This window comes from Brachyistius frenatus, unplaced genomic scaffold (genome assembly GCF_029030835.1).
Source record: "Brachyistius frenatus isolate BFR_SWC_R1_liver_20210118 unplaced genomic scaffold, ASM2903083v1 Contig_4, whole genome shotgun sequence".
Classification (NCBI taxonomy): Eukaryota; Metazoa; Chordata; class Actinopteri; family Embiotocidae; genus Brachyistius; species Brachyistius frenatus.
In genome coordinates, this window is record NW_027210603.1 from 5,273,468 (window position 1) to 5,300,168 (window position 26,701).

Consider the following 26,701-nt stretch of genomic DNA (forward strand, 5'->3'; position numbering starts at 1 on the left):
ACAGTGACACCAAGTGGAATTAAAATATATTCCACAGCCTCAAACATGTCTTTTTCAAAGCCTGCAGTGAAGAGAAAGGTTGGTGATGAGCACAGACAATCCCAGGGAAAGTGGGAGATGCAATATTTCTTTGTTGAGCACAGGGGCACCCCGACGTGTCTTATTTGTACAGAGAAAGTTGCGGTGCACAAGGAATACAATTTGAAACGTCATTACACAACTAGACATGCTGAGGAGTATGCAAAATACCAGGGAGATGAGAGAGCCAACCGGGTTGCAAATCTTAAAACATGTCTACTGAGGCAACAAGATTTCTTCAAGAAAGCAACCAAAGAGAATAATGCAGCAGTCGAAGCTCGCTACGTGGTTAGTGAGATGATTGCTAAGGCGGGAAAGCCATTCACAGAAGGTGAATTCGTCAAAAAGTGCATATTACAGGCTGCAAGTATAGTCTGTCCGGAAAAGAAAGGTCAGTTTAGCAACATCAGCCTTTCTGCCAACACCGTAGCAGAGCGCATTTCTGACCTGTCAAGTAACATTTATGATCAACTGTGTGAGAAAGCCAAATATTTCAGTGTATACTCAGTCGCTCTTGATGAGACCACAGACATCAGAGACACTGCCCAGCTCGCAATGTATGTCCGTGGTATCGATGACAATTTTGAAGTGATAGAGGAGTTGCTCACAGTAATCCCAATGCATGGCCAGACCACTGCTCAGGAGATATTTCACCAGCTGTGTGATGCCATTGAGAATGCCGGTTTGCCATGGAAGAGGTTTGTTGGAATAACAAGCGATGGAGCGCCATCAATGACAGGGAGGAAAAATGGACTGGTGGCACTTGTTCAAAAAAAAACTGGAAGAGGAGGGTGTAGAGGAGGCCATTGCTCTGCACTGCATTATCCATCAGCAGGCCCTTTGCAGCAAATGCCTGAAGTTTGACAATGTGATGTCTGTCGTGAAATGCATCAACCAAATCAGATCCAGGGGCTTAAAGCACCGAAGGTTCTGTGCTTTTTTAGAGGAAATAGAGTCAGAATATGGGGATGTGCTCTACTTCACCGAGGTACGTTGGCTCAGCAGGGAAACGCCTTGAAGAGATTTTTTTGAGTTGAGAGCAGAAGTGAAAGCCTTCATGGAGAAGGATGGGGTGGCTGTTCCTGTGCTAAGTGATCCCAAATGGCTCATGGACTTAGCTTTTCTTGTTGATATCACACATGAGCTTAATGTACTGAACAAGAGTTTACAAGGCCAGGGGCAACTCGTCAGTGCTGCCTATGACAACGTGAGAGCATTCTCCACAAAACTGGTGTTATGGAAAGCCCAGCTCTCTCAGACAAACCTTTGCCATTTCCCAGCATGCAAGGCACTCGTGGATGCAGGCACACCATTCAGTGGTGAGAAGTATGTTGATGCCATTTTGAAGCTACAGGAGGAATTTGATTACAGATTTGCAGACTTCAAGACGCACAGAGCCACATTTCAAATTTTTGCGGACCCCTTCTCCTTTGATGTGCAAGATGCCCCTCCTGTGCTTCAAATGGAGCTCATTGACCTGCAGTGCAACTCTGACCTCAAAGCCAAGTTCAGGGAGGTGAGTGGAAAAGCAGACAAGCTTGGGCAATTTTTGAGAGAATTGACCCCCAGCTTCCCTGAGCTTTCCCGAGTGTTCAAGCGGACCATGTGCCTTTTTGGGAGCACATACTTGTGCGAAAAGCTCTTCTCCACCTTGAACTTCAATAAGTCCAAATACAGGTCCAGACTTACTGATGATCATCTTCAAGCCATACTGAGGGTCTCAACTGCTTCCTCCCTCAAGACAAATGTGGCTCAGCTATGCGAGAGGAAGCGCTGCCAGGTCTCTAGCAGCAAGGAGTAGGCAAGAGAAGCCATGTTCAGAAGAACAGTTCATGTTCTTCAATGTTCCATTCATGTTCAGGACAATTCATGTTCAGAAGAACCCATTGAGGTTAAAGAACTGTTAATAAAGACGTGTAAATCTGAATACAGCAGATGTAGAAGACTGAAGAAACCACACAGTTGCTGACTAGAGAAATCTAATTATTATTATTTTATTTATTACTGATTTATTTACTTATTTACTTATTAATTCTTAATTTGTTTATTTATTTTTTCATCTTATTTTGTGTTAAAAAAATAAAAATAAAGACATTTGAGAAGATTGGAATTTTTTTAACAAAGCTTTTCTTGTGGAATACCCGATGCGGCCCAGACTCTGCCTCCAGCGGCCCCCAAGTAAATTAAGTTTGAGACCCCTGAAGCTTCTTTTCATGTGACACACTGTTGAGATAAGATTATCTAATATCGTTTATCTTTTTTTCTTGTGTTTGAATAGAGCCCCTTGATTTTACAAATACATCACCTGTAGAGCAACCGACACAGTGATGCTGATGCCGAAAATGAAACCCTACTTACGCCACAACCTAAACACTGAAATTATTGCAGTTGTTTTCAGTGAGGTGAAATACAGAAAGGACTTTTTGTTTCATTACAGCGGTTATAGCTCTTACATCTGTGCACTTTTAATCTTGCTTACACTTTCTCTTTTGTTTGTACTGCAAACTTAGTCCTTCAACTCCCTGTGGAGCAGTGATGTCAAAACCAGCACAACTGTCTATCCTCAAGTTAATTATAAGAAAAAGACTCAGTTACCCCCCGGGGTAAGACTCAAAATGAATTTATTCAAAGATGCAGACTTGGTATGTATCAGATAAGAACTTCCAGGCTGCCTCTCCTGAAACAACTCTAAGCTTTTGACATTGTACTGTATATAGGCTTATTTGTTGCTATTCCATGAAGGGATACAACTGACCCTTTTTTCTGCTTTCAGTAATTTCCAAAGTTTACAGAGCACTGATAACATCAAAACCAATTAGGAAGTTTCATGAAATGCAGCTATCAAGCGATTTCCAGAAAGCACAGCCCCTCTGGCCAAACGACATTATGCCACTGCGTCAAAGTCCTACTCTATGGTCCTACCAGGCAGCTGCTCCTTGCATTTGGGCACACCTACTTGGAGCTGCAACCCGTGAGGCGCACGGCGGAAAGCTGTTCCTGAACTTCCAGCATCATTTCCTTCCAGCAGACTATTTGCTCGGACAGGAAAATGGTTTTCTTGGACATACTTTGTTATCCTGTTTGGGCCGTTTCAACGGCGGTGCTGGCTCTCGTTGTGCGTTTTCAGCGGAAAGCTAACTGGGCTCCGCAGGCGTGCGCAGTACGGCTTACAGGGAAGACGGCTATAGTGACAGGAGCCAATACAGGTTAGTTGAGTACAATAGCTTTCATACGGGCTTAATATACAGCAATAGGTGGAAGAAACTTTTAGCTTTTTTCACATGGCAGTTTAATAGCCCTAATTATTTAGGGGTTATTATCCACCTTTAAAGTCCTTATAGTTTATCCTTAACAGCCGTGTTAGATTTTATGTGAAATGCTGTTACCGGGAGAGATTGGATATTATAGCATTTTTGTGACCATGAATGTTTTTCTTAACCCTGTTGTGTTCTCATTAATACCTCATAAATTGGGTAGCCCTTTTCTTAAACAGAAGCTATAGTGAAATTTGAAAAAACACACCTTTTGTGTACAAGAATGTAGTGGTGAAAGAAGTATTCAGGTCCTTTACTTTGGTTTAAGCACCAATAGGCTACAGCATTATAAACACTCCATTACAGGTAAAAGTTCTGCATGAAAAAACAGTCTTAAGTAAAAGTACAGAAATATTAGCTACAAAATATAGTTAAAGTATTTAAGTAAAAGTTGGGTCTCTCGATATATTATTATATTACATTTTGCTGACGCTTTTATCCAAAACGACCTACAACACAACGATCAGGAGCAATTTAGGGTTCAGTGTCTTGCTGAAGGATACTTAGGTATGTGGACAGGAGGAGCTTGGGATCGAACCACCAACCTTCCAATTAGTGTGCAACACACTTTGCCGACTGAGCCACAGCCTCCCGTATTATACTATTACATATTATATCATTATATATTATACTGGCATTGCTATAAGTAAATAAAAAAGCAGGAACACTAAAACAGCAAACACAAACAAATTAGTATAAAAAAAAAAAAAAATAGTGATTAAGCTACAGATAAATTAGGTTTTGAGGAAGAAGGTACTTTGTGAATTGCGGGGTCTGTTATAGGTTCATGTTAAGACCATGACAAGTTCCAAATACTTGGAGCAGAATTAGCATCACAGAAATTTTTGTCTAAGGCTCACAGAAGAGGTCACTGTTAAAGGGGCTTTCCGGTTTGCTGGTGTTTGTCATAATCATGATCTACTCAACTCAGATAGCTGTAAAGTCTTGTAAATGGTGTAGTTAAAGGCAATGATACCCATTAAACCTGACAGGTTACTTTTTCACATTAGCACCTGAAAAAAACCATCCCTAAATGCATAGAGCTGCAAAAACTGTAAGGCCAAACTGTACACCCTGGTAGCAGTGAGCCTCCATATTGATATCCATAAAATGAGGTTTGACAAAGTCCCAAAAAAGTAAATTTTTACTTTTGCCTAATCAAAACTCTAAATTACAGAGTGAATAACAGTGTCAAGAGTCAGTAAACAATTAAACTAGTTCCAAGTATTCTCAACAGTAACAAATTTGTTCTACAGAAATGGAGTACAACACACAGCAGGTGGTCTCTTCAGGGAAATTACGTCATACAGGGACCTCCAGAGTGGAAGGGGTGAAATACTGGAGGGAGGAACAGGGAGACAGTGCAGCAAACACTACCAGAATTATTGGAGAAGAATTGTAATGCATGAATGTATTCATTTTAATGCAGTTCGAATCTACATGTAGATGTGGTGATTTGTTAACTGTCTGCTAAAAGCCATGACCTCATCAACATCTGCATAGATGTCTTGATTTCATCAACATTCACATGTCTCCCCCTCTTGACCCTGTTGTCCATCTCAAACTACTATTTCAGATGGGCAATTGAAGGTGAATGGGTAGTTACACATTAAACAGAAAGTGGGAGGAATGTGAGGTGTTTATTGGCCTGGTTAATCCAGCTAGCCTTCTGAAGTTAACTGAGTTAAGCGTCTTGAAAGAAGGACTGAGAATGAAATACATGTGGGCTGTTAGTTTAAATGATCTCTGTGATCACTCCTGCTGTACCCTTGCTTGTTTCCCTCAAACCAGACCAAGGCAATAACATCAGTTGTCATGATTCCTGCCTCGGTCCCCTTAATGCACCCCTGTCCTTCTCCAGTCATTCACCAGATGATCCTGGACTTTTTCCCCAATCTTAACTCACACCTACCTGCAGTAACCCCTGATCTCCAGAGACACCACACACCTGCCCCACATTCCCTAATCATCTCATTGACTGTGTATATGCCAGCCAGATTGTTGTCAGTCATGTTCTACATGTTGTAAAGTTTTTGTCATCCTGTTACCTGAGCTGATAAGCCTTTATTATCACATTCCTCTGAAAACCATTCTGTGAACTGTATCTGCCTGCATTTTTGTCATCCTTCCTGTTCCTAAAATCTAGACAACATGGAAACAGCACACCCAGCATTTCCTTTAAGAAGGTCTTCAGGGTGCCTTCACATCAGTGAGAACACCACTGACTGAACAAAAAGTTGCTGCCTAATCTCAGATTGAAAGAACATTGTTTCAAGTCCTGCTGATGAAGATTCCTTTTTAGGTTAGGTTAGGTTAGGTTAGGTAGTTACTTTATTAATCCCCGAGGGGAAACTTTTTTTTTTCACTACAGCAGCATACAGAAGCAATAAGATAATAATAGAATAATATAATTTTTGCAGAACTGGTGGCTGATTCTGCTTCAGATTATTTTTCTAATAAAAGCTAATATTTACCAGAATTTCAAGCCAATCACCAAGTAACATTACTACTTATTTTAGAGGAAAATATCCATTCAGCATTCGTTCTTCTTTCAAATTCCTTGATGTTTGAAGCTTTGCAGTTAACTGCAGCAATATCACAAGAATGTTGTATATACGGTGAGATTTTAAAGGCCAATTTTGATTAAAAGAAGTATAGGGCTGTCAACAATCTGAAATGATGGGATATTATCTGATATGAGTGGTGGCCAGGTTTACATGAGCAAAAATTTTATTTTTCATACAGTGCAATTCTTAAAATAAAAAAAAAAACAGCTTTACAATGACGAGAACACGAATAACAGATGGGAGTCTCTAACAATCTATAACAGTAGCAGAATAGTTTCTGCACAGCTCAATCTCTGAGGAGAGAATCTTGGGTTAATGCAACAAGAAGCAGTACAGCACATATTAGTTGTTATAACCAGCAACATCTTCTCAGACCTACTCTGATATTTTCCACCTAAACACTTAATTTCCTGTTCTTATCAGCTCCCTACTTATTCTTCCTTCCCTGCTGTTTCGCACCAAACCATCATGCAGCTGTTTACAAAGGTGTGAGGACAAATGCCATCAACCCTGAATTAGCATGGTGCCTGATAACACTCTCACATTAGATGGTCGGTTCTGCTCTTTGAGATCTATTGTTTATATGCTACTGTAGCTTCAATAACTATTCTTCTAATCTGTTAAGGCCTGTTAAAAATCCTGGGATTGATTAATCTGTTCTCCATTCTGAATTCACATCCTCAGTTGTTATGGTCTGTGTCAGGGATTTAAATTAAGGCTTATTTAATCAAAAAAACAACAATTTTGCAAAAGCCTTTGACAGGGAGACTGTGCTCCCTAGAATTACTGATGTATTGTGTCGTCAATACTATCTCACTGACCAGCTGTCCTTGATCTAGAATTTGAAAACCGATGTACAGTCATTTAGAAATCTGATTGGTAAACTGAAACAAAAGTGTGACTTTATGTAAACAGACAGAGCAAGTTTGCCTTGAGTTGCAGGAGAGGATTTTTAAAGCAGTTTCTTCTCTCAAGTCTGGATTTTAAGGCTGCTTCTTTTCAGTCTGTGAGGCAACAGCAGGTTCCCCTTACCATTAAAGTCATTATCAGAGCTACTTTATACAAATACACACAGTGATCTTTGGTCTGCTGAGAGAGATCAAAATCTGGCATTTACCCATCTGCAAAGTCTGTGAGTGAAGATACAATCTGCTTTCTCCTCTTTGCTGTGCTGCAGTTCTGGCCCTCACTTAACCCGCCCAAATCACTGACACATTTTTAAAAACCTTATACCTACACTGATATAAGTAAATACCTCTTATACATGTAATACCACTTCAGACAAGCCAGATCTCACTTTTGAGCAGTTCAGGGTCTCCTCCTAGTCTCCTTGTGCTGCATGTTTCTGGAAGGACACTAAAAACAAACACACAGAGAACATGCAAACTCCACAATGAGAACTGAGATTTAAAGACCACAATATTCGTTTCTTTCCAAATGTGCTGTGTCGGGATAGACAGACAGACATTCACATACTCTGTATATAGTAACTAGAAAATAGAACTGCAGGTTTTTGCTTTTTTTTACCTCAATATCACTTGTCTTACCACAGAGAGCTGAATTTTTTTTTTTATAGCTATTAAAAGTCATTTTGATTTACTGTAATGCACTCAGGTCAAGTGCATTTGTGTCTCTGTTACATAAATGTTTTTGCTATCAGGTAGTGAACTAAGTTTTGCTCTCTTCCATTCTGCCAGGTATCGGGAAGTTCATCGCCCTGGACTTTGCACGTCGCGGGGCCCGCGTTATCTTGGCCTGTCGGAGCGAGCAGCGGGGGACAGCAGCACTTAATGAAATCATCAAGCAAACAGGAAACTCTGACGTCCACCTGCGTCTGGTGGACCTCTCCAGTCTGTACTCCGTCAGAGAATTTGCTCAAAGGATCCTCGAAGAGGAGAAAGCTCTTCACATTCTTGTCAATAATGCTGGAGTATCAGGTGATACATGGGATTTGTTTTCAATCTGCGCTTGGCACTTTGTATTATGGCAACCAAAAATGTTAACAAAATTTAAAAAGACAGAAACCATATACTAAAGTTACATGAAATACCACAAACTGTGACCAGTATATATATAAAACTTGCAGTCACAAACCTTTCTCTCTGCTGGGACTTAAACCCCCCCCCAAAAAAAGAAACAACAAGTTGATAAATCATCAAATGAAAGAATTAAATTAAACAATGAAAAATATCAATGTCCAAAAGAGAAAGTTCTGTTCATAATTTAATATCTGTTGCACATCTGTAAAATGTCTTCGCTCAAAAACAGAAAGACACGTTGTTTATTGGATAAGTAAATCCACACGGGAACAGCTTTGTTTCTTATTGGTGAGCTCACTGCACAATAACAGATACTGAATACTAGTAATAATAATAATAATGTCTTGAATGACAAAGCCACCTGTGAGTGAGTGGGGAGGAGACGGAGATGAAGAGAGGCTCCGATCGGAGGTGGAGTTTTTTGTAATGGTTTGGGAATGCGTCACGTCCATGTGAGCTATGCATAACTGTTGAAGTACAAAAGTGTTGTGTTCTTACATTTGTGCTTGTTTGTCCTCTACACCTAATTTAATTTGTAAAATCCAAATGTAAATCACATGTTTTCAGGTTTACCCAGACAGATAACCAAAGATGGGCTGGAGGCTTCTTTTGCCACAAATCATCTGGGACCATTTCTGCTCACCAATCTGCTGCTGGGTAAGACTGTGCGGCCTCTCTGGAATGCCACAGGGATATTGGGAATTTTCCAATAACAATTAAACAACTGTCTTACACTGCCATGACACACCAAAAATCGCTCTCTTTTCTCCCTCCCCTCACTCCACATGTTTCTGTTTAACTCCAGACCTGCTGAAACAATCAGCTCCAGCTCGTATTGTCACCGTCAGCTCAGTCAACCATAAAAAGGGTCAAGTGGACTTCTCTCACTTTCATGGCATGAACCTTGTTTATCACATGGATCAAGTCTACAACCACACCAAGCTGCACAATATCATCTGTACCAACGAACTGGCGCGCAGGCTACAGGACACAGGTAGGATGAAATCAAGCATCTTACAATTATCTTCATCCTTTTTAGATGTGTCGTTCTCAAGATTAGGTTCCCTCTCATTGTTGCTGTCATAATAATCATTCATCGGTATCGTTGGTGTATGATCATTCCTGTTGAAAAAGCATTGCAGAAACGGAATGACAAAACAAATGAGAAGCAGTGACGATAGTTGGACGATGAGTTTAAAATTTGTTTTTCTTTTTTTTAAATACTTTAGATCATTAACCAAACCTCACCCTATTCTGAGAGAAAAAACACAATCAGTTACCTAAAAGAGAAAATTCACCTTTTATATTTTTATACCTTCGCATTAATGATGGAGGGATGTTATTTTTTGGGGGTTGTCTGTTCGTCCTTCTGTCCCGTTGATATGGGAACTTTTTTAAATCGTTTTTACTCTAGTTGAGTCATGAACTGATTAGATGTTGGTGATCAAAGGTCAAAGGTCAAGGCCAGGATGACCTCACGTCCATCTCATCTGCCAGTCCCGTTCTTGTGAATGTCATATCTCCAAAATGGCAGCAATTTCTCCAAACTTGTCCCAAATGTTCACATGCTCCCAGGGATGAAGTCAAAGGTCACTGTGACCTCACTAAACACATTTTCAGCCATAACTCGAGAATTCATATACTCATTATGACAACATTTTGACAACATTTCACATAAAATGATGAAGTTATGACTTTTTTATGCAAAAGGTGAAGGGTTAACTTCAATGTGATATCACAAGGTTCTGTAAAGCTTAGCTTTAGCTTTTGGCCAAGCAATGCAGCTGAAACTTAAGCTTAGACTTTTTAATTTATGTTGAAAGGCCCGTAATGAAAACCTAAAGGGGAAAGCCTGAATTTATAGACATGTAACTCTTTAAATGTGGCCTTGCTTACCGCTTCTGTAACTCCCCTGTTGTTCACTGTACTTTAATGTAACATGTGTCTGTGTGTGTTTCTGTCTCTATGCAGGTGTCACTGCAAACTCTGTCCACCCTGGTATTGTCACCACAGAAGTGTTGAGACACTATCCGTTTTGGATCCGATATGTTTTTAACCTCATCGGGTTTTTCTTTTTCAAGGTCAGCTCATCGTTGCATTTCTTTTGTCATGTCATCATCTTTGTTTGTTTCTTGTTCGAGAACCACTTCCTGTCATCGTAGTGTCCTCTCTACCATCTTGCTGTGTTTGCAGAGAAAACTAAGAAACTAGTTTTTATGAAGTTGTCCATCACACTGATGGTATGCAACTATCTTTAACCATGTGTCTTTGAGTAATAATCTGTAAGGTTTTCATTTAAAATGAGGTAACACAAAGGTGATTTGTGGCACACTTATGAAAGACCTTTAATATGAACTAAATAAGCTGAGTGTCACAAGTGGAGCACAGTTAGTGTCTCGTTTTCCATCATTCAGCAGTGTTTTTCTACCAAAGAAGGTGGGTGGAGCTAACGCAACAGACTGACTCTTCAACTGCCAACTGACTGTCATCACTCTGTTTGAATCGGTGGGAAATCCAAAAGCACAATAAAGAGAGTGAAGGAGAGATTATTTTGATTGTAACAAACCAGAGAGACCAGTAGAAGTCAGAAACAAGCAAGAACCAAATAGGACTATGAAGGGCTGGAAAACTGAGGCAAAGTGCACAAAGACAATCTAACGAGGAATGACCAGTGGTCATGACTAATGAATGAATGACTAATGAGTGAAGTGGATGCAGATGAGCTGGAGGACAGCAGATGAAATGAAGGAAAGTGAATCTGAGACAGTATAGAGTAAGAAGCAGGCAAACAGGATACCAAAACAATAAAAACTAACATACACAATTGTGAAAGTTTCTAATAATCAGTTCTGGCTGTCTGAATTTATCACAATGTGTAAACCAGATGGCCGAAACCAGGAAAACACATTAAAGTGCTACCACATGTTTCACAGCTCATCTGTGGTGGAACCTCATGATATGAACTAAATTTAGAACTTCCAAACAAAAACAGGAATACCAGGAATTGTGTTCTTCATAAAAGGCTTTTTGTTTTGGTTCTCGGTCATTTAATTGTGTGTTTGCCTGAATAATTATCCTTCTACATGATACATTGTCAAGCGAGTTTTGTGGCCTTCACTTGAATCTGAGCAGACAGAATATTTCTGCAAACTTTAGCATTTATGGTGCTTGGAATGCTGAACGACTGGCTGCACTCAACACACATCAGAGCAGAGATCTCACAAACTTCCTGCTTGCATATTTGCACCGGCAGAAATATCTGCGTGTAATTTTTCTCGACTGTTCTCTCATGTTTCCTCTCCACCATCTTTGTCCCCCTCTCAGTCTCCAGACGAGGGTGCAGTCAGCTCAATCTACTGCGCAGTGGCAGAGGAACTAGAGGGGATAACTGGGAAGTACTTTGACTGCGATTGCTCCCTGGTTCTTCCTGCCACCTTAGCTCGAGACACCGCCCTCGCGGTCAAGGATTTTGAGGTCTGTGAGAGACTGACATCAAAGCTCTGAAACAACTATCTGGCAAGGCTTGATAACAGGGAAGGGGTCAAACTTCACCCTCTTACTGCACTACTTCACCGAGCAATAATGATGTAATGTGGAGAGCTGTCAATAATCAGGTGGAGTTTTTAATGCATTATTATTTGCAGAAATATATTAGAGATATATTTTCTACAAATACATACAATGCATAAGTTTCCAATAAATGTAACCTGACTACGACCACTCTGTGTAATCCTTCCTTTCTACAGAAGGAAACATTTAAGAATGAAAGTTGTCTCACATGTTCTTGCATTTGTTTGAGTACCAGGTCAATATGGTTGGTCAATTAATGCTTAAAAAGTAATTTGAATTATCATGTCAAAGTAAATTTCATTCTGGATCATGTTTTTATCTTTTTATGTAAGTGTTTAGATGTCCACGGGGGTATGCGAACCAGTGTAATTAACGAATTCCCCAAAAAAACTCCATCAAATGACACAATCACTTCCTTTTATTGATTGATTCATTTATACACAATAAAACATATGAGCATTCAGTGCTTTTCGAAGACTTTATACAGTGTTCAACCCCTCGTGCCCTCGGTCTCATTTTTTGGCTGCAGAAACAGAGATAGTGAGAGAGCGTCATGGTTACCAAACTGTTTGTGTATTCAAAGCATCATCACTTGTCAGTATGTGTCTATCAAATATCTTTTGATAAATAAAGATTCGAGGCCATCATAATGTGGTTTGTTGACGATGTGTCTCGCCAGTATGTCTTGCAACAATCAAATACCTTTCTCATGTTCTTCCACTATTTCATGAATGATCTCTTCGAGCATCGGAGCCACATGATCAAGCTGTTTGGGTGAGAGACGGACAGCAATCTCCACAGTTTTATCCTGGACACAAACACACACATAAAACAAAATGTTAAAAAGTATTGACTGTTGCATTTATTTTGCAGTGTGTGCGTGCGTGCGTGCGTGCGTGCGTGCGTGCGTGTGCTCACAGGATTTCCATTTTCCATCTGAGGAAGCTGTTGGACGGTGACTTCTTCAAACTGCCCATCATCTGATCGAGGCTCCTTCTTTCCTTCCCGCTCCTGCAGCACAGCCAAACAAACACAAAACAGACAAACACATTTACACAAAAAGGAAAAGAAATCCCACAAACTTTAAAAAACTAAAACACTTTTCACTACATCTTTCCTGTTGTTTAGCAACTACACATCTGCAATAAATTGACCAAAAACACGATTGGTTTTTCTGACAGTTATTTCTTTATGAACTGTTTGGTGCACACAATATCAAAAAAGAGTGAAAAACGGCCATGAAAATGTCCAAAAACCGGAAGTGGTGTCACTAAATCGCTTGTTTTGTCCGATGAGCCCAGCATAAACTCAAAGATGTTCACCTTACTGTCACAGAGACAAAGAAAATGAGCAAGTCCTCAGAATTAAGAGACTAAAACAGAATGTTTTGCTTTTTTATTGAAAAAATTATGAATGAATAATGAAAAACACGTGAATTAATTAGTGGACTAATTCTTTAAGCTCCACACCGATCAGCCATAACATTAAAACCACTGATAGGTGAAGCATTAAGCATTAAAATAAATTAGGTTGACAGAATATTAGGAACACCTCTGTAGTTCAACTGACCACTAAAATAACCCTCTCAATCAGATTAAATAACTACTGATCATTATAATCCTCATGAAGGGAGGATGCATTGCAAGGCTGTTGTATTATACTTAATGCTTCACGTGTCAGTGGTTTTAATAGGTCATAGCATCAAACTCATGGACATCCATGCAGTAGAGCCATAGAACAATATAATAAAGACAAATCTCTTCTAATGATTACACTAAAAAGACAAACTTGTGTATTAGTGTTACGCCTAGAGCTGTGAGAAGCTTTTTTTTAGTTTTTGGAGGCTTATTAATCTTTTATTTTTCTATAAAATGTCAGAAAAAAGTTTAAATTCCAGACATATTTTTATTTTACTGAGCCTTTTGGTTTGTCCAAACAAGAGTCCTCCAAAATATTCAGTTCACAATCATAAAAAACAACTAATCTACACATTTGAGAAGATGGAAACAGGGAAGTGTGCGCTTTCACATTGGGACAATAAACCAATTATCAAAAAAGCTGCAGATTAATTTTCAGTTGCTTGTATAATCAATTACTTGACTAATTCCTTTTGCTCTAGTTGAGCAATACTTCTGCACACAAGCAGCTTACCTTCATCAGCATCATCTCCCTCGGACTGAAGAAGGTGATGTGTCCCTCTGTCCTCTCAAGCAGCAGCGCCACCAGGCACGCCAGCATCACACAACCCGCCACCGCTCCGCGCATGCTCATTCTCCTCTTTCCTGGACACACACACACACAAATACACGTGCATATGCATGTTGGCATACAGTCCATACAGAACAGTCCATACAGAACATTCGGTTCATACAGACACAGAATTCAGCATCTCCGAATGGAGCGGGGTGAGTGGCCACCGAGGCCAGGTCAATTACAGAAATTAAGAAATTTATTTTTTTAAGCAGTTTGGACAGATATGACAGTGAAAATAGGTCAATATTTGACATGAGGTGTAGTGTGTGTGTGTGTGTGTGTGTGTGTGTGTGTGTGTGTGTGTGTGTGTGTGTGTGTGTGTGTGTGTGTGTGTGTGTGTGTGTGTGTGTGTGTGTGTGTGTGTGTGTGTGTGTCAGAAACAATAACTGAGCACAGCAAAGAGAAGTACACAAGAGAGCCCATGCAATGCATGCCCATGTAAGGCAGAGGTTGTCCAGACAGACGGAAGATAGGGAAAGAGAGGGAAGTGTGGGGAAAAACAAACTGCTCCACAGACAAGAGAGATAAGAAGCTGGAGTGAACCAGCCATACTCACAACAGCAAGACAGCTCAAATGAAGACAGGACATCAAAGAAAGAGAAGGAGTTGGAGAGGGAATGCCAGAGACAGCGGGAGAGGCGGAGAAGCAGAAGCAGCTATATGTTACTCACGTGCTGTGTCAGCCTTGCTCCGTTGCTTGGGGAAGTGCACTTTAAGATGAGCAGAGCTCCACCGGTCTGAGCGTCTGTTTGTCCCAGGCAGCCTTTATATCAAGCCCTCTCCTGATCCCTAAGCTTTTTACTGTCCTGCCTCACATCCGCTCCTCAACAGGCTCCTCCAAGCCCTCTCCTCCATGGTCCTGGAAACACAGACTTTACTCAGGAATCTGGCTTTTTTCATTGAGCTCCATGTATGTAGGCCTTTGACAAAATTGACAAATGGACACACTGATGACTAACCCTGTAGTTTCTTGGCAACAGTTTGTGTAATCTATAGGATCCTCTCCACAAGCTGAATAACTTTGATGTCATGCTGTATTGTGAATTATTTTCAAAACTGGATGGCCCCTCAGAAAACACACAGCAATCATTATTCAGTTTTATTTATTCATCATAATCATATAATCAAAGGTGACTGACAACAAACACATCTGCTATAGTTTTACTTTAAAATAACTTTGGGAGAGGATAAAACAACTACAACTCATTCATAACATATCCAAGTGAAGATAAGCTGCTAACTGAGAAGCAAAGTTTAGTCTGTATGTGACTTTCTTTTGGGTTAAACTCTGGAGACAATCTGTCCAAAGAGGTCAGTCATAAATTCTCTGCTCAATTATTATCTAACACCCTGACATTTATGACCTGTAAGTCATTTGAGTTTTGGGCACATATAGACCCACATAATTCTGTTGCTTGGAAATTTCATGACTTTGAAGATCTTTATTGATGCTTTTTTCCTAAATATGACACTTAACTCTTTTCCTGCATGGTGGTGAGATGTTATTGCAGGTTAGGTTTAGACTGTTGTCTGAACACTCTGCAGGAGTGGGCAATCAAAAATATCACCATTGTCCTGTCTGGTTTATTACAACTCATGCACACAAGGACAGCTTTGTATGTCTTCTGCAGCACTTTACGTAACACCACCTTGATGACGCACAAGCTCTTGTTACATTTTTCTCTCACCTACCATTAGCAGGTTTATATTGTTTTGTTATGTACATGTTTTGTTTTTTTGCATTTTAGATTCACAAATCTTTAGGATAAAGAGGCCATATAAATTGCACAATTATCATATTTAAATGAATCATATGAGTAATGGACATGTGTAGTGATAGTTTAAAATCGACTTTTTAAATTTAACAATCAATCAGTGGTCTGTTTGATTTCAAATCTAATTTGTTGGAATTAAGGAGACCAAATCACTGCAGATGGGTATTTATGAAATTTCCCTTTGAAGAAAACTTCTGATGATCTTCTATATTTTTCTTATTGTCAACTAATCCCATGAAAAGAAAAATGCATTCAAATAATTGATCCTACTAATATGTATTGTCTGTCCAAAGACGCATTATTCCTCTACGCCATAGAGCTCCAGTGTTGCCCAAAACTATTAAAAACATGACACTCCAATACAAGTAAAAGCCTCGCATGAAAAATCCAGAGTACATGATTATTAGCAGCAAAATGTAAATATTTAAGTAAAAATACTAGTTTGGTCGCTCTGACTGATATATTATTATGACATGGAAAAGTTTGTTATGTTATCCACTAAAGCCATCAAATAAATAGAGTAGAAAGTACAATATTTCCCTCTAAAATGTAGGGGAATGGAAGTATAAAGTAGCATCAAATGGAAATATTCAAATCAAGAACAAGTACTTGGGAAAATGTACTAAGTTACTTTCCACGACTAAATAACATAAACCTATAATCTAATATTTATGTTTTGTTCAGCATCGTGTACTTTGTGTACGTGTATCCAACATGTGGAGGCTTCTCCATCAAGTCTCGCGGTGTTACGAGTGGCATCGCGGGATCTGGGTCATGTGGCATTTTGCTGAAACGTGTGACTGCAGTCTTGTTCCCGAAGTGAAGCAGCGGAGCAGACACGCACTGCGTGCTGCTGCAGAGATTTTCTAATCATGGTAAGAGCCGTCATTCTGAGTATTTGGGCTTTAGTGCAAACTTTTCATTGTATGCTACAGCTGAAGACTCTTTAATATGGTTGACGTTTAAAGAGAAGAAATGGCTACTTTCGTATTTTTATTGTCTCGTTAAAGGCCTTTCGACACCAGGGGATCAGTTAGCCGCCTTTTTGGCAAACATTAGCTGGTAAAGACGTATTTAATTTAAACAACCCTTATTGACAAATCGTGGATAACTTTGTTAGTCGCAGCCACGTAGGCAATACGCGCTGGTTTACTTTAATAATCCCGCAGCACACGAGATGGCGGTGGTATTCCCGGGCTGTTAGCTTAGCTTTTAGCGTTCCGTATGGGCCCAGGTCAACACGTGGGTTCATCAAGACGACAACGTAGTTGCGTATAGATATTGTCAACGCATAATACGAGTAAACTGAAATCAGACGCTAGTTCGACTTATTTTTGCAATTACATATAAAATGATATGCTTTAGAATTAATATGCTAATCAATGTGCGGTCAGTGTGTACCACGTGGAGACTGTTGAAACTACACTGTTCGTACTGTTTCTACAGTCACTTGTAATTGGTTGTTTTGTGACCCAAGTTACCTTAAATTTGTAGACGTCTGCTTCCCTTTTCAATCCCGCGCGTTGATCTTCCGCAGGTTGTGTTGCACGTGTTGTTCGAGCACGCGGCGGGCTACGCGCTGTTCGCCGTCAAAGAGGCGGAAGAGATCGGCATGCTTCTGCCTCAGGTGAGCCTTACTTCTCTGTGCTGGGTTTAATCTGTTCTTCAAGAAGAGCAGAGATATCAAGTGTTTTTGTGTCTTGTCAGGTGGAAGAGAGCGTGCTGAGTATTGGAAAGTTCAACAGCATGGTGAGCCTGGCTGCCTTCTTCCCCTTTAAGTCTGCCCAGGCTGCCCTGGAGAACATGAATGCCATCTCTGAAGGTACGTTTTCGCGTTTAAATTTAGGGTCAAAATTAAAAGTATCCTCAGTTGTAATGATGTTTTATAATCTGTCAATCCACTGAATTACTGTGCTGACAATATCAATGCTGAACACCTGAGGAAAGCTTTTTGATGTTTCACGTGAAGCTCTGATCAATTGTAATGCCTAACTCCCGTCAGAAGGTGGCGGTAATGCGCCTAAAAGCTGCCTGCCAGCCACCTTAAATAACATGTGGAGAAGATTTCTGGGGTCAGGAGGGTTTGCAGGTCAAACCGTCCCGGTGCAGAAAAATAATTATATATTCTATAGAATAATAAAAAAAAATGTATTAAAAAACGAATAGTTAGGTAGGTTAGGGAGTTACTTTATTAATCCCCGAGGAGAATTTTTTTTTCACTACAGCAGCATACAGGAAGCAATAGATAATAATAGAATAATAGAAAGCAATAAAATAGCAGTAAAAATATAAAATGCACAGTATATACAGTACAGTATATATCTATATATTATATACAAACAACCAAGAAACACTACCTTAAATCTTCTCCACATGTTATTTAAGGTAGTTCCAAGCGAATTTCAAATACTATTTTACTCGAAATACCTATCCCTTATATCAGGTGCATACAGTAGATGAGTATTCTCCCTTACTTTGCTTGCAGGTGTGGTTCATGCTGACCTGAAATTGTTCCTCGAGACAAACTTGCCCCTCTCTGGGAAGAAGAAAGCAATGTTGGGGGTTTCTGATGCCAAGATTGGAGCAGCTCTGCAAGAGGAATTTACCGTTTCCATCCAGACTGGTGGGGTGGTGGCAGAGATAACAAGAGGTAAGGAGACGGTCTACTTAATGATTTTAAATGTGAGGAACTTGGATTAGTTGGAGTTCCTAGAACTGAGCTTAATGCAAACATCTTGAGTGCTAATCTGTAAGAAATAATGTGGTTTGTCGTGATGCGATCTTGTAATCCTGAAACTCATGAAGGTTCATACTGAAAATCTGAACAGCCACCGGGCATGTGCAGTTCTGCCACTGTTTCTCCCAACACCAACAAACCGCTTTCATCTGTTTCGTCCTGTCAGGCCTGCGTCTGCACTTCCACTCCCTGGTGAAGGGTCTGACTGCTCTGGCGGCCTCCAAGGCTCAGCTGGGTCTCGGCCACAGCTACTCCAGATCTAAAGTCAAGTTCAATGTCAACAGGGTCGACAACATGATCATTCAGTCCATTGCTCTGCTGGATCAGCTGGACAAAGATATCAACACTTTCTCCATGCGTGTCCGGTAAGGTTCTCTCATTGCGCAACTAAAACTACTGCTTGAAAGGAGAATGTTTTTTATCTTGTACTGTCTGTATTGGTACACGTTGGCTTCACTAATGTTTTTCTTTCGCTCTGATCTTCGGCTGCAGTGAATGGTACGGCTACCACTTCCCAGAGCTGATCAAAGTCGTGTCAGACAACTCGATGTACTGCCGCCTGGCTCAGCTCATTGGCAACAGGAAGGAGCTGTCGGAGGCGAGTCTGGAGAGCCTGGAGGAGGTGGTGATGGACAGCGCCAAGGCTCAGGCCATCCTGGATGCCTCGCGCTCCTCTATGGGTCAGTACACCAGAATTCAATTCGCAGTACAGGCTGCATACTAGACGGTGCCATTGTCCACAGCTTGTTTAGGACCAAACGTGTCCCGATCTGGTAGCTGTTTATGTGCACACTCTAAATTAAGAGACTTGTTTCAGCGTTAAAGCCCATTTTTGCCCCTTTTATGCCCACCCTGGACCAATATTCGTCCTTGGTGCCTAACACAGGGGGGTAGATTAACTCTCTCATAAACCTGTAGTGAAGGCTAAATTCTTCTCTGCGGATCCTGTCGGGAGAAACAATCTCATGCTGCATGTAATGTTACAAACGGAAAGTATTCCTTTGCTCAACATCTTGTTTTTCTGCAGGTATGGATATCTCTCCCATTGACCTGATCAACATAGAGAGGTTCTCCAACCGCGTGGTGTCTCTGGCTGCGTATCGGTTGGAGCTGCAGGAGTACCTGCGATCTAAGATGAGCCAAGTGGCTCCAAACCTGGCAGCCTTAATTGGGGAAGTGGTGAGTACAAGTTTAGATCTGAAATTTATTTTAAAAACAAATTTACCTCGCACATGGGACCAATGATGTTATACTAAAATCTGTCAATCCACTGAAACTATGTGTTGAAAAATATGTGGTGCTGATGGTCCTCAAATTATGTATCCAATTTGCAACAAGCTTAAATTAGATTTCTTTTATGTCTGAGATTGAAACCTTTTTTCTTTTTACATTTTAGGTTGGTGCTCGTCTGATCTCCCATGCCGGCAGTCTAACCAATTTGGCCAAGTACCCGGCGTCCACTGTTCAGATCCTGGGAGCAGAGAAGGCCCTGTTCAGGTACTGGGGCACCCCCTCCCTGCTGGGGAAACCAGTGGTTGCAGTGATGGCAGGGCTGGGCTGGAGCAGAGCAGGGTGACTGGAAGAGACAGAAATTTGAGGTCTCCTCTGGAGTGATCCCTCTCGCCCGATGCACCCCCCACAGTCTGAGCATCCACTCACGGCACTGAGGTAGAATATTGGAAAGATTAAATTAAGCCCTTATGTTTGGGTTGTGTACTTGTTTGAATAAGCGTTGCTGATTTCCTTGTTCTTGGAGATGAATTATGGCGCTTGTACACAAACATACTAACCCTTACTACTGGTACAGATGCTCAGATTTACTTTGCCACTTGATAATAATTACAACTGTATGTGAAAGCAGCTGTATTTTCACACAGAGCCTTAAAGACACGCGGCAACACCCCCAAGTACGGCCTCATCTTCCACTCGACCTTCATCGGACGTGCTGCTGCCAAGAACAAAGGCCGCATCTCCAGATACCTGGCAAACAAGTGCACCATCGCCTCGCGTATCGACTGCTTCTCTGGTGAGTGAGGCACTGCTTTGGAGGCATTTCATCGGCCCTGGTTAGCTTTGCAATTCATGTGGCATGACTGCAATGATGCTCATATTTTTCGTCAACAGTATTCATCCCTCGGGTTGATGTTGAGACTCTTATTTCCTGAGCAAGGCCACTGGTCTCTTAGGATAGTGTTAAGCCTCCCGTGATCCCCGCTGGCTTCGTATTTATCCTCAGTTTGTTTACTTTCTTTCAGAGGTGCCGACGAGCGTTTATGGGGACAAGCTGCGCGAACAGGTGGAAGAGCGTCTGTCTTTCTATGAGACCGGCGATATGCCGCGGAAAAATGTGGATGTCATGAAGGAGGCTGTGAAAGAGGTGAGCTTTTCCTGCAAAAGCAAATCTTTGCATGTTTTAAATAAATAAATAATGCGCCAGTGACACGTTGAAGTCTGTCAATGCTGTGAATGATGACACTTCTTTCCCTGACAACACTGAGGGTTAAAACTGATTTAATGAGTCTGATGCAGCATTAATGGCTCGTAAGAACAACCTGATCGTGTCACCCTGATTTTAATCGCCTCTATTTGTATGATCTCGTCTCAGGCTACAGATGTCGCAGCTGAGATTAAGCGTAAACTGGATAAGAAAGCGAAGAAACGCAAGAAGCAGGAGAAGAAGATGCAAGAAGTTGACGCAAATGGAGAAACAAACGGTGAAGCTGAGGTAAGCTTTTGTTTTAGCATCTGGCCCCCGCATGTTTTGATTTGAGATTTGACCCGCACGTGGTCCTCTCTCAGTGTACGACATGCTAAAGTACCTCGACTCCGAACCATTGGCTGGTCCTAACCAGTGGGCTTGATCACTGAAGTGAGTCACACATTCGGGCCACTTAAAGGACATATTTGGTCCCTCAGTATAAGAATCAAGTTACCTAGCCTTGATCACATTTTCCTTGTTTCCCTGAAGGAGGAGAACGGAGAAGCTGATGTGACCGTAGCGAAGAAGAAAAAGAAGAAACAAGCAGCTGAGGACACGGAGGTCCAGCCAGAGAACGGAGCAGAGGAGACTTCGGCGAAGAAGAAAAAGAAAAGAAAGGCAGAGGACGTAGAGGCCGAGGAGGCTGCTGCCACAGATAATGGAGCCAAGGCTACTCCAGCTAAGAAGAAAAAGAAACAAAAGACTGTGGACGCAGAGCCAGAAGAAGAGACTGCAGAACCACCTGCGTCTGAGAAGAAGAAAAAGAAGAAAAAATAGGCTGCACAGTAAAGACAGACTGTGGGCAAAGACTGAATCCTTATTTTTATGTACAGCTTTATTTTGTATTCATTTGACATGTATCTGCGGCTAGTATGTCAGTTTTGTTATACAGCGTTGTTTTTTTTGCAACCTCAAAGCAGGTTAGATCGCAAAGAATTGCTTATAACTGTGCCTTGAAGTCGATGGAAATTTACTACTGTAAATAAATTGTATATCAAACTCTTTGTCAAGGAAACCATTGTGTATCTTTTTGGAGACTATCAAGGGTCACTTGTTTTTGGATCACAGGTAATGTTTCTGAGGCTGGTCACAATGGTTTTATATGGGATTGTAATTCGTCACTTGCACATCACACCCCCGCAGTGCATGGAGCTATAACCTGGCCTGATCTCTTCCCCGTATGGTGCATTTAAAAAAATTCTGTGTCTGGTGGCTTATAGTGGTCTGACATATAGGGTACCTGGTTTTGTGTGATGTTACCTCATGTAGTCTTCAATCTGGTCAGGATGGTGGCATATAGAGATGTCAGAACATCAAATCTCACTTAGCCAGGGTGCTTGAAATTGACATTGCATCACTGCAATAAACTTTGCACCAGTGTATGAAGTGGTATTTATGACTGCAAGTTTTCTTTTGTTCCACAAACAAGGATAAGTGGACCTCTGTGCTTGTCGCGGCGTTCCGTCTGCGTCGTCACTACAAGAATCAACAGGTCTCTGGAACTCTTGACCTGATAGAACATCGATTCAATGTCTGCCATCATGGCTATTGGATGCTTACGAAACCTCGGTAATGCACCGATGAGTGTACTGGTGAGATCAGGTCCCTGCAATAACCTCATTTAACGACACATCCTGAAAAGCTAATTTTCTTTTTCTTTGGGTGGTGCACCCAATGGTGAGGGACGTACCAGACCCTGTAGTGATCACGGTCAAGCTGTTCTTCAGGAACTTTAATAACGTAGCCTTTATCCAGTATGCCTTTCATGAAGTCTTTGTAGTCTTCAAAAAAAAAAATCCTTTTTCAGTTTTCTCTTCAGGCTAGCAGCTCGCTGTTCTGCCATACCGCGGTTACTCTGCATCTTAGCTGCTTCATGTTCAACAGAAGTCCTATGCAGTAATGTCCATCCACAAACTTTGTTGTCTTTTGCATTGACAGCAGTCTGTGTTGTACGGCTGAACCAGTAGCTGTTCTAGTTCCAACACTGAAATTGGGTTGACGCTGTAATGAGCTGACTCCATCTTGGAATCAGTGGTCTCGTTCTTCGCAGTTCCACACACCATCCAGCCCAGGACAGTCTTCACAGCGTACGGCCCATCGTCCTGACTATTAATTATGTGCCACGGCTCCATTGCCTTTGAGTTATTAGCTCCAATGAGAAGCCCTACCTCAGCGTCAATGTGTGGTAAGGTTACTTCATTCAGATACGGCCACTTTTGCAGATGTTGCAAATTGGAAGGTTTTCCTTTTGAACAGGGACACTGCTGTGTGTGAAGACTTTGGGTAGCTGGACATACCTTGTGTCTTCAAGGCCTACACACCTCCAGGTCTGAGAGCATGTGACTGTTGATTAGCCTCTGTTCACCAGGTTTATCTTGAGCCATAGTGCTGTGTTTGTTATACTGTTTTGTATCTGTGCTGTTTGTGTCACTGTGTGGACTGTGTTGACAGGTCATCATTGTAAATGAGAATTGGTTCTCAATTGATTTTACCTGGTTAAATAAAGGTCATATATATAAGTTCTGAGTTGGTTTTCCTTTAATGTTCAGTCTCTTTTGAAGCTCCCCTGTACAGAACGTGGCTGTACTTCCAGGATCCATAAAAGCGTATGTCTCTATACACCTTCCACCTTTACAGGATCTCACTTTTACTGGCACAATCGATAGCATGCACTCGGTGTTCCCTGTCCCAGCATAGCCAACTATTTCCTGTTTAACAAAGCTCTGAGCTCCTGACACCTCTTCATTTGAGGTGCTGTCCTCACTCGTCACTATAGATGAATTATTATTATTATTATTATTGGCTTCCTTTTCTATGTGAAGAACCGCTGGGTGTTTCTGTAAACACTGTTTGCACACCTTCCTTTTCTTGCATGTTTTGCTAAGATGTCCTCGTGTTAAACATCCAAAGCATATTCCCTTTGTTTTCAGGAATTCTACACAATCCTTGTGTGCTAGCCCTTTAATTTTGATGCAACGACTCCAATGTGTGAATCTTTTGACAGAAAAGACATGGTGGTTCAAAGGCATTAGCTACTTTAACTGGGTTGGCCTGCCTTGGTGTTGTATCCGGCCTTTTCCTTTCCACCGACAGATTTGTTGCGAAGCTGCTTCCTTTCATTCCACCTTTGAAAGCTTTCTCCTTTTCTTTGCTTTCGCCTACTGTAGATGTGCGTCCATCTTGGAGGTCTCCAAAGAGTGGATCCATAGCAACCTTTCCTTGATGGTCAATAAAGCTAACAAGATCAGCAAATCTTACTCTGTGTCCTCTTCTTTCCTTGAGGTCAAATGCTACATTGCGCCACCTCTCTCTCATTTTATATGGCAATTTGGACACGGCAATTCTCATACTTGTGGGGTTTCCTCCATAAACTCCACATCTTCCATTGTTACAACATCCAGTCAGAAATGCAGCATAAGCATTCAGTGCTTTCCCATCTTCAGACTTGATTTGTGGCCACCTTAAGGCTTTGCCAATGTAAGCACTTGCCATCATCATCTCATCTCCATAGTTGCTCTGAAGCAGTCGTTTTGCTTCCTTGAACCCTCTGTGTGATGGTGTGTGCTCACAGCTACATACGAGTTCCTGCGGTTCTCCTGCAGTGTACTATTGCAAGTAGTACAGCTTCTTCTGATCATTGTCAGTTTTCTGTTCAATAGCTTGTTCAAAAGCTCTGCTAAAAGATCTGTAGGTAAGTGGGTCACCATTGAAAACTGTAACTGTTTTAACTGGTAGCTGAGCTTGTTTCTGATGATTAACCAACATTTCTGTGATCAGATTTTGTTTTTGCATTACTTTTCAATACTTTTACTTGAGCTCTTTTTTTCAGCAATTGCTGCTTCCAAAGTCAGCCTTTCCAGCTTGGCTTTAATACGTGCTTCCTCCAATTCAAGCTCCTGCTTCTTCTGTAAAGCTGCAGCACATTCCACTAATCCGGCTAACTTTGCTTCTTCAGTAGCACAAACTGATGATCTGACGGACAGGACAGATAAACGTTCAAAACTGGAACCTGTTTTGATGTTATCGACTGTCACTTGTGAAGCACTGCCATCAGGGTCCACATCATCTTCGATATCTTCATCTGTGTCATCATTATCAGTAGCTGTACTTGCTTTGCTTTTTTCTTTTACATCCATCTTTCAGCTTCTTCTGCAAACTGTCTCAGAGTCATCATCTTAAGCTCCAACCAGTTATTAACATCTGCATCTTTTTCCTCTCCAGACAAGATCTGCTACTTGTCCACTGAGCTTTTTAAACTCACTGACAATTGTTGAAATCGTTATGCATTAATAACTCTTGCACTTTTTGCAGATTGCCAGCATCATTCATCAAACTTTCAATTTCTTTTCTTTTTCCAATTATCCGAGCTAATAGTCCTCTCCTGGTTCCAATGAGCCCTCGCAGCTTCCCCCCAATGCTTCGTTAACTTTCTCGTTCTTAGATTCCATTTTTTGTGCATTAATTACCTCCTTATCTTCAGCCATCATATCAATAAAGAAATGCGTAAATTGCGTGCAAATGTTTAAAAATGATCTCCATTCTCATCAGACATGTGCAATCACAACTTCAACACGCAGAAACTTCAGTGGCTTTTAATGAGGAACGCTGTCTGCTTTGCACGAGAAGTCCTTCAAGAGCATCTTGGATCAAATTAGCTACGTCAATCTTAACTTCAAAGAAACTGACGATCCACCTTCATAAATCCGACACGTCAACGGTTTTCAGGTCCTTTCTTTACATTGTCCTACGTCTTCGCGCGGTCCAAGCACCGCAGCGCAGTGCTGAGGGCTTCTTCGGAAAGGTGCTTCGGACTTTTCTTGAGGATTCACCGGTGATCAACTGGCATTCAACATCCACTTGCCAAATCCTCGGAGAGATTTTTCTACAAATGTAGCGGCGTTCCGTCTGCGTTGTCCGTTATTAAGCCGCAAATGAGTTGCAGACAGTGACTTCCTTTTCTTACGCGAATGACAGGAGATCGTTTAACTCTTTTCCTTTTATCTTTATTTTACGCAGCAAAGCGTCAACTGAAAACACAAAATAATATACTGTCACACGGTAGAAAAAATATCTAAAAACGACATGCTCCCATGCCTAATGCAGCTCTCTGTTTGGCACATGCTGCCGCCAGGACGTCATTAAATCACAAAAAAAGGGAGCGTCAACATTGACATAAATGTCTTTTCAATATATTTTACATGTTAGTTCCGGCACAATGAGCATAACTCAGAAATTAAATTACTAATGTTCCTGAAATTCAAGTTAACTAATAATACACTTGACTCTTACAGTACTTTTTATGCTGAGTTTGAATCTGTAGTAAGTTTCTTTCAAGCATGATTAAGTGACATTGTATGTTACTTACTTGTAAACCAGTTTATTGTGATATTTAGAGTATGTACAAACTTACCTCTAAAATATACAAAGGTATGATTTCCACCTATTTTTGGCCTCAGTCTGTCTTTAGTGTCCAATAAGTCTGTCAACGAAGAGGAACTCTACTTTCCTTCGTATCACTTTTCCATGTGAACATGCTGCAACAGAAAACTGAAAGTTTTGTTGCGTTAATTAAAACAATGTGGCACTTCAGGTAAGCCATATTAAATGTTTTTCAGCCACATGTACTTAAATTTAAATTTCACTGTTAAGTCGTGCCAAAACCCCATCAATTTGAAAGGTGCTTACAAAGTATCCTGAACATGTGCACAGTGACACCCTTTGGTTGTTTAGTATATTGACTATTTACACAAGATATTTAGTTGGTACCTCGACTGTCCTGCCAGTCAGACTTCACATCACATTATTATGATACTGTGTAAATAAAACGTGGGACAGAGTTAAAAAAACAACAACAACAACAATGTGGTATGTAAATATTGATGCCAGATG

General features: G+C 41.0%; 3 protein-coding genes and 2 non-coding genes across 5 annotated transcripts; 4 read left to right on the top strand and 1 right to left on the bottom strand.

Annotated features, from left to right (window-relative positions):
* The first annotated feature begins 3,045 nt into the window (after positions 1 to 3,045).
* On the top strand, positions 3,046 to 12,218 carry LOC138628778 (retinol dehydrogenase 12). The gene is made up of 6 exons (XM_069712007.1): positions 3,046 to 3,284; positions 7,657 to 7,896; positions 8,566 to 8,655; positions 8,804 to 8,992; positions 9,970 to 10,079; positions 11,323 to 12,218. Exons 1-6 carry the CDS (start codon positions 3,128 to 3,130, stop codon positions 11,500 to 11,502), a joined length of 966 nt encoding a protein of 321 aa, XP_069568108.1. The 5' UTR covers positions 3,046 to 3,127; the 3' UTR covers positions 11,503 to 12,218.
* Positions 11,969 to 17,270, bottom strand: mlnl (motilin-like). Its single transcript, XM_069712032.1, has 6 exons — positions 17,078 to 17,270; positions 14,493 to 14,680; positions 13,720 to 13,850; positions 12,487 to 12,579; positions 12,271 to 12,376; positions 11,969 to 12,091 (listed from the first exon to the last, which is right to left on the bottom strand). Exons 3-6 carry the CDS (start codon positions 13,837 to 13,839, stop codon positions 12,081 to 12,083), a joined length of 330 nt encoding a protein of 109 aa, XP_069568133.1. The 5' UTR covers positions 13,840 to 13,850; positions 14,493 to 14,680; positions 17,078 to 17,270; the 3' UTR covers positions 11,969 to 12,080.
* On the top strand, positions 16,390 to 21,816 carry nop56 (NOP56 ribonucleoprotein homolog). Its single transcript, XM_069711996.1, has 12 exons — positions 16,390 to 16,471; positions 17,134 to 17,223; positions 17,304 to 17,418; positions 18,082 to 18,246; positions 18,500 to 18,698; positions 18,826 to 19,013; positions 19,361 to 19,512; positions 19,730 to 19,830; positions 20,211 to 20,359; positions 20,589 to 20,710; positions 20,939 to 21,058; positions 21,302 to 21,816. The coding sequence occupies exons 1-12, from the start codon at positions 16,469 to 16,471 to the stop codon at positions 21,587 to 21,589; spliced, it is 1,692 nt and encodes a 563-aa protein (XP_069568097.1). The 5' UTR covers positions 16,390 to 16,468; the 3' UTR covers positions 21,590 to 21,816.
* On the top strand, positions 19,166 to 19,296 carry LOC138631100 (small nucleolar RNA SNORA26). Its single transcript, XR_011311699.1, has one exon. It is a non-coding gene; the product is annotated as a small nucleolar RNA SNORA26 (small nucleolar RNA).
* Positions 20,795 to 20,860, top strand: LOC138631097 (small nucleolar RNA SNORD57). The gene has a single exon (XR_011311698.1). It is a non-coding gene; the product is annotated as a small nucleolar RNA SNORD57 (small nucleolar RNA).
* Positions 21,817 to 26,701: the final 4,885 nt, after the last annotated feature.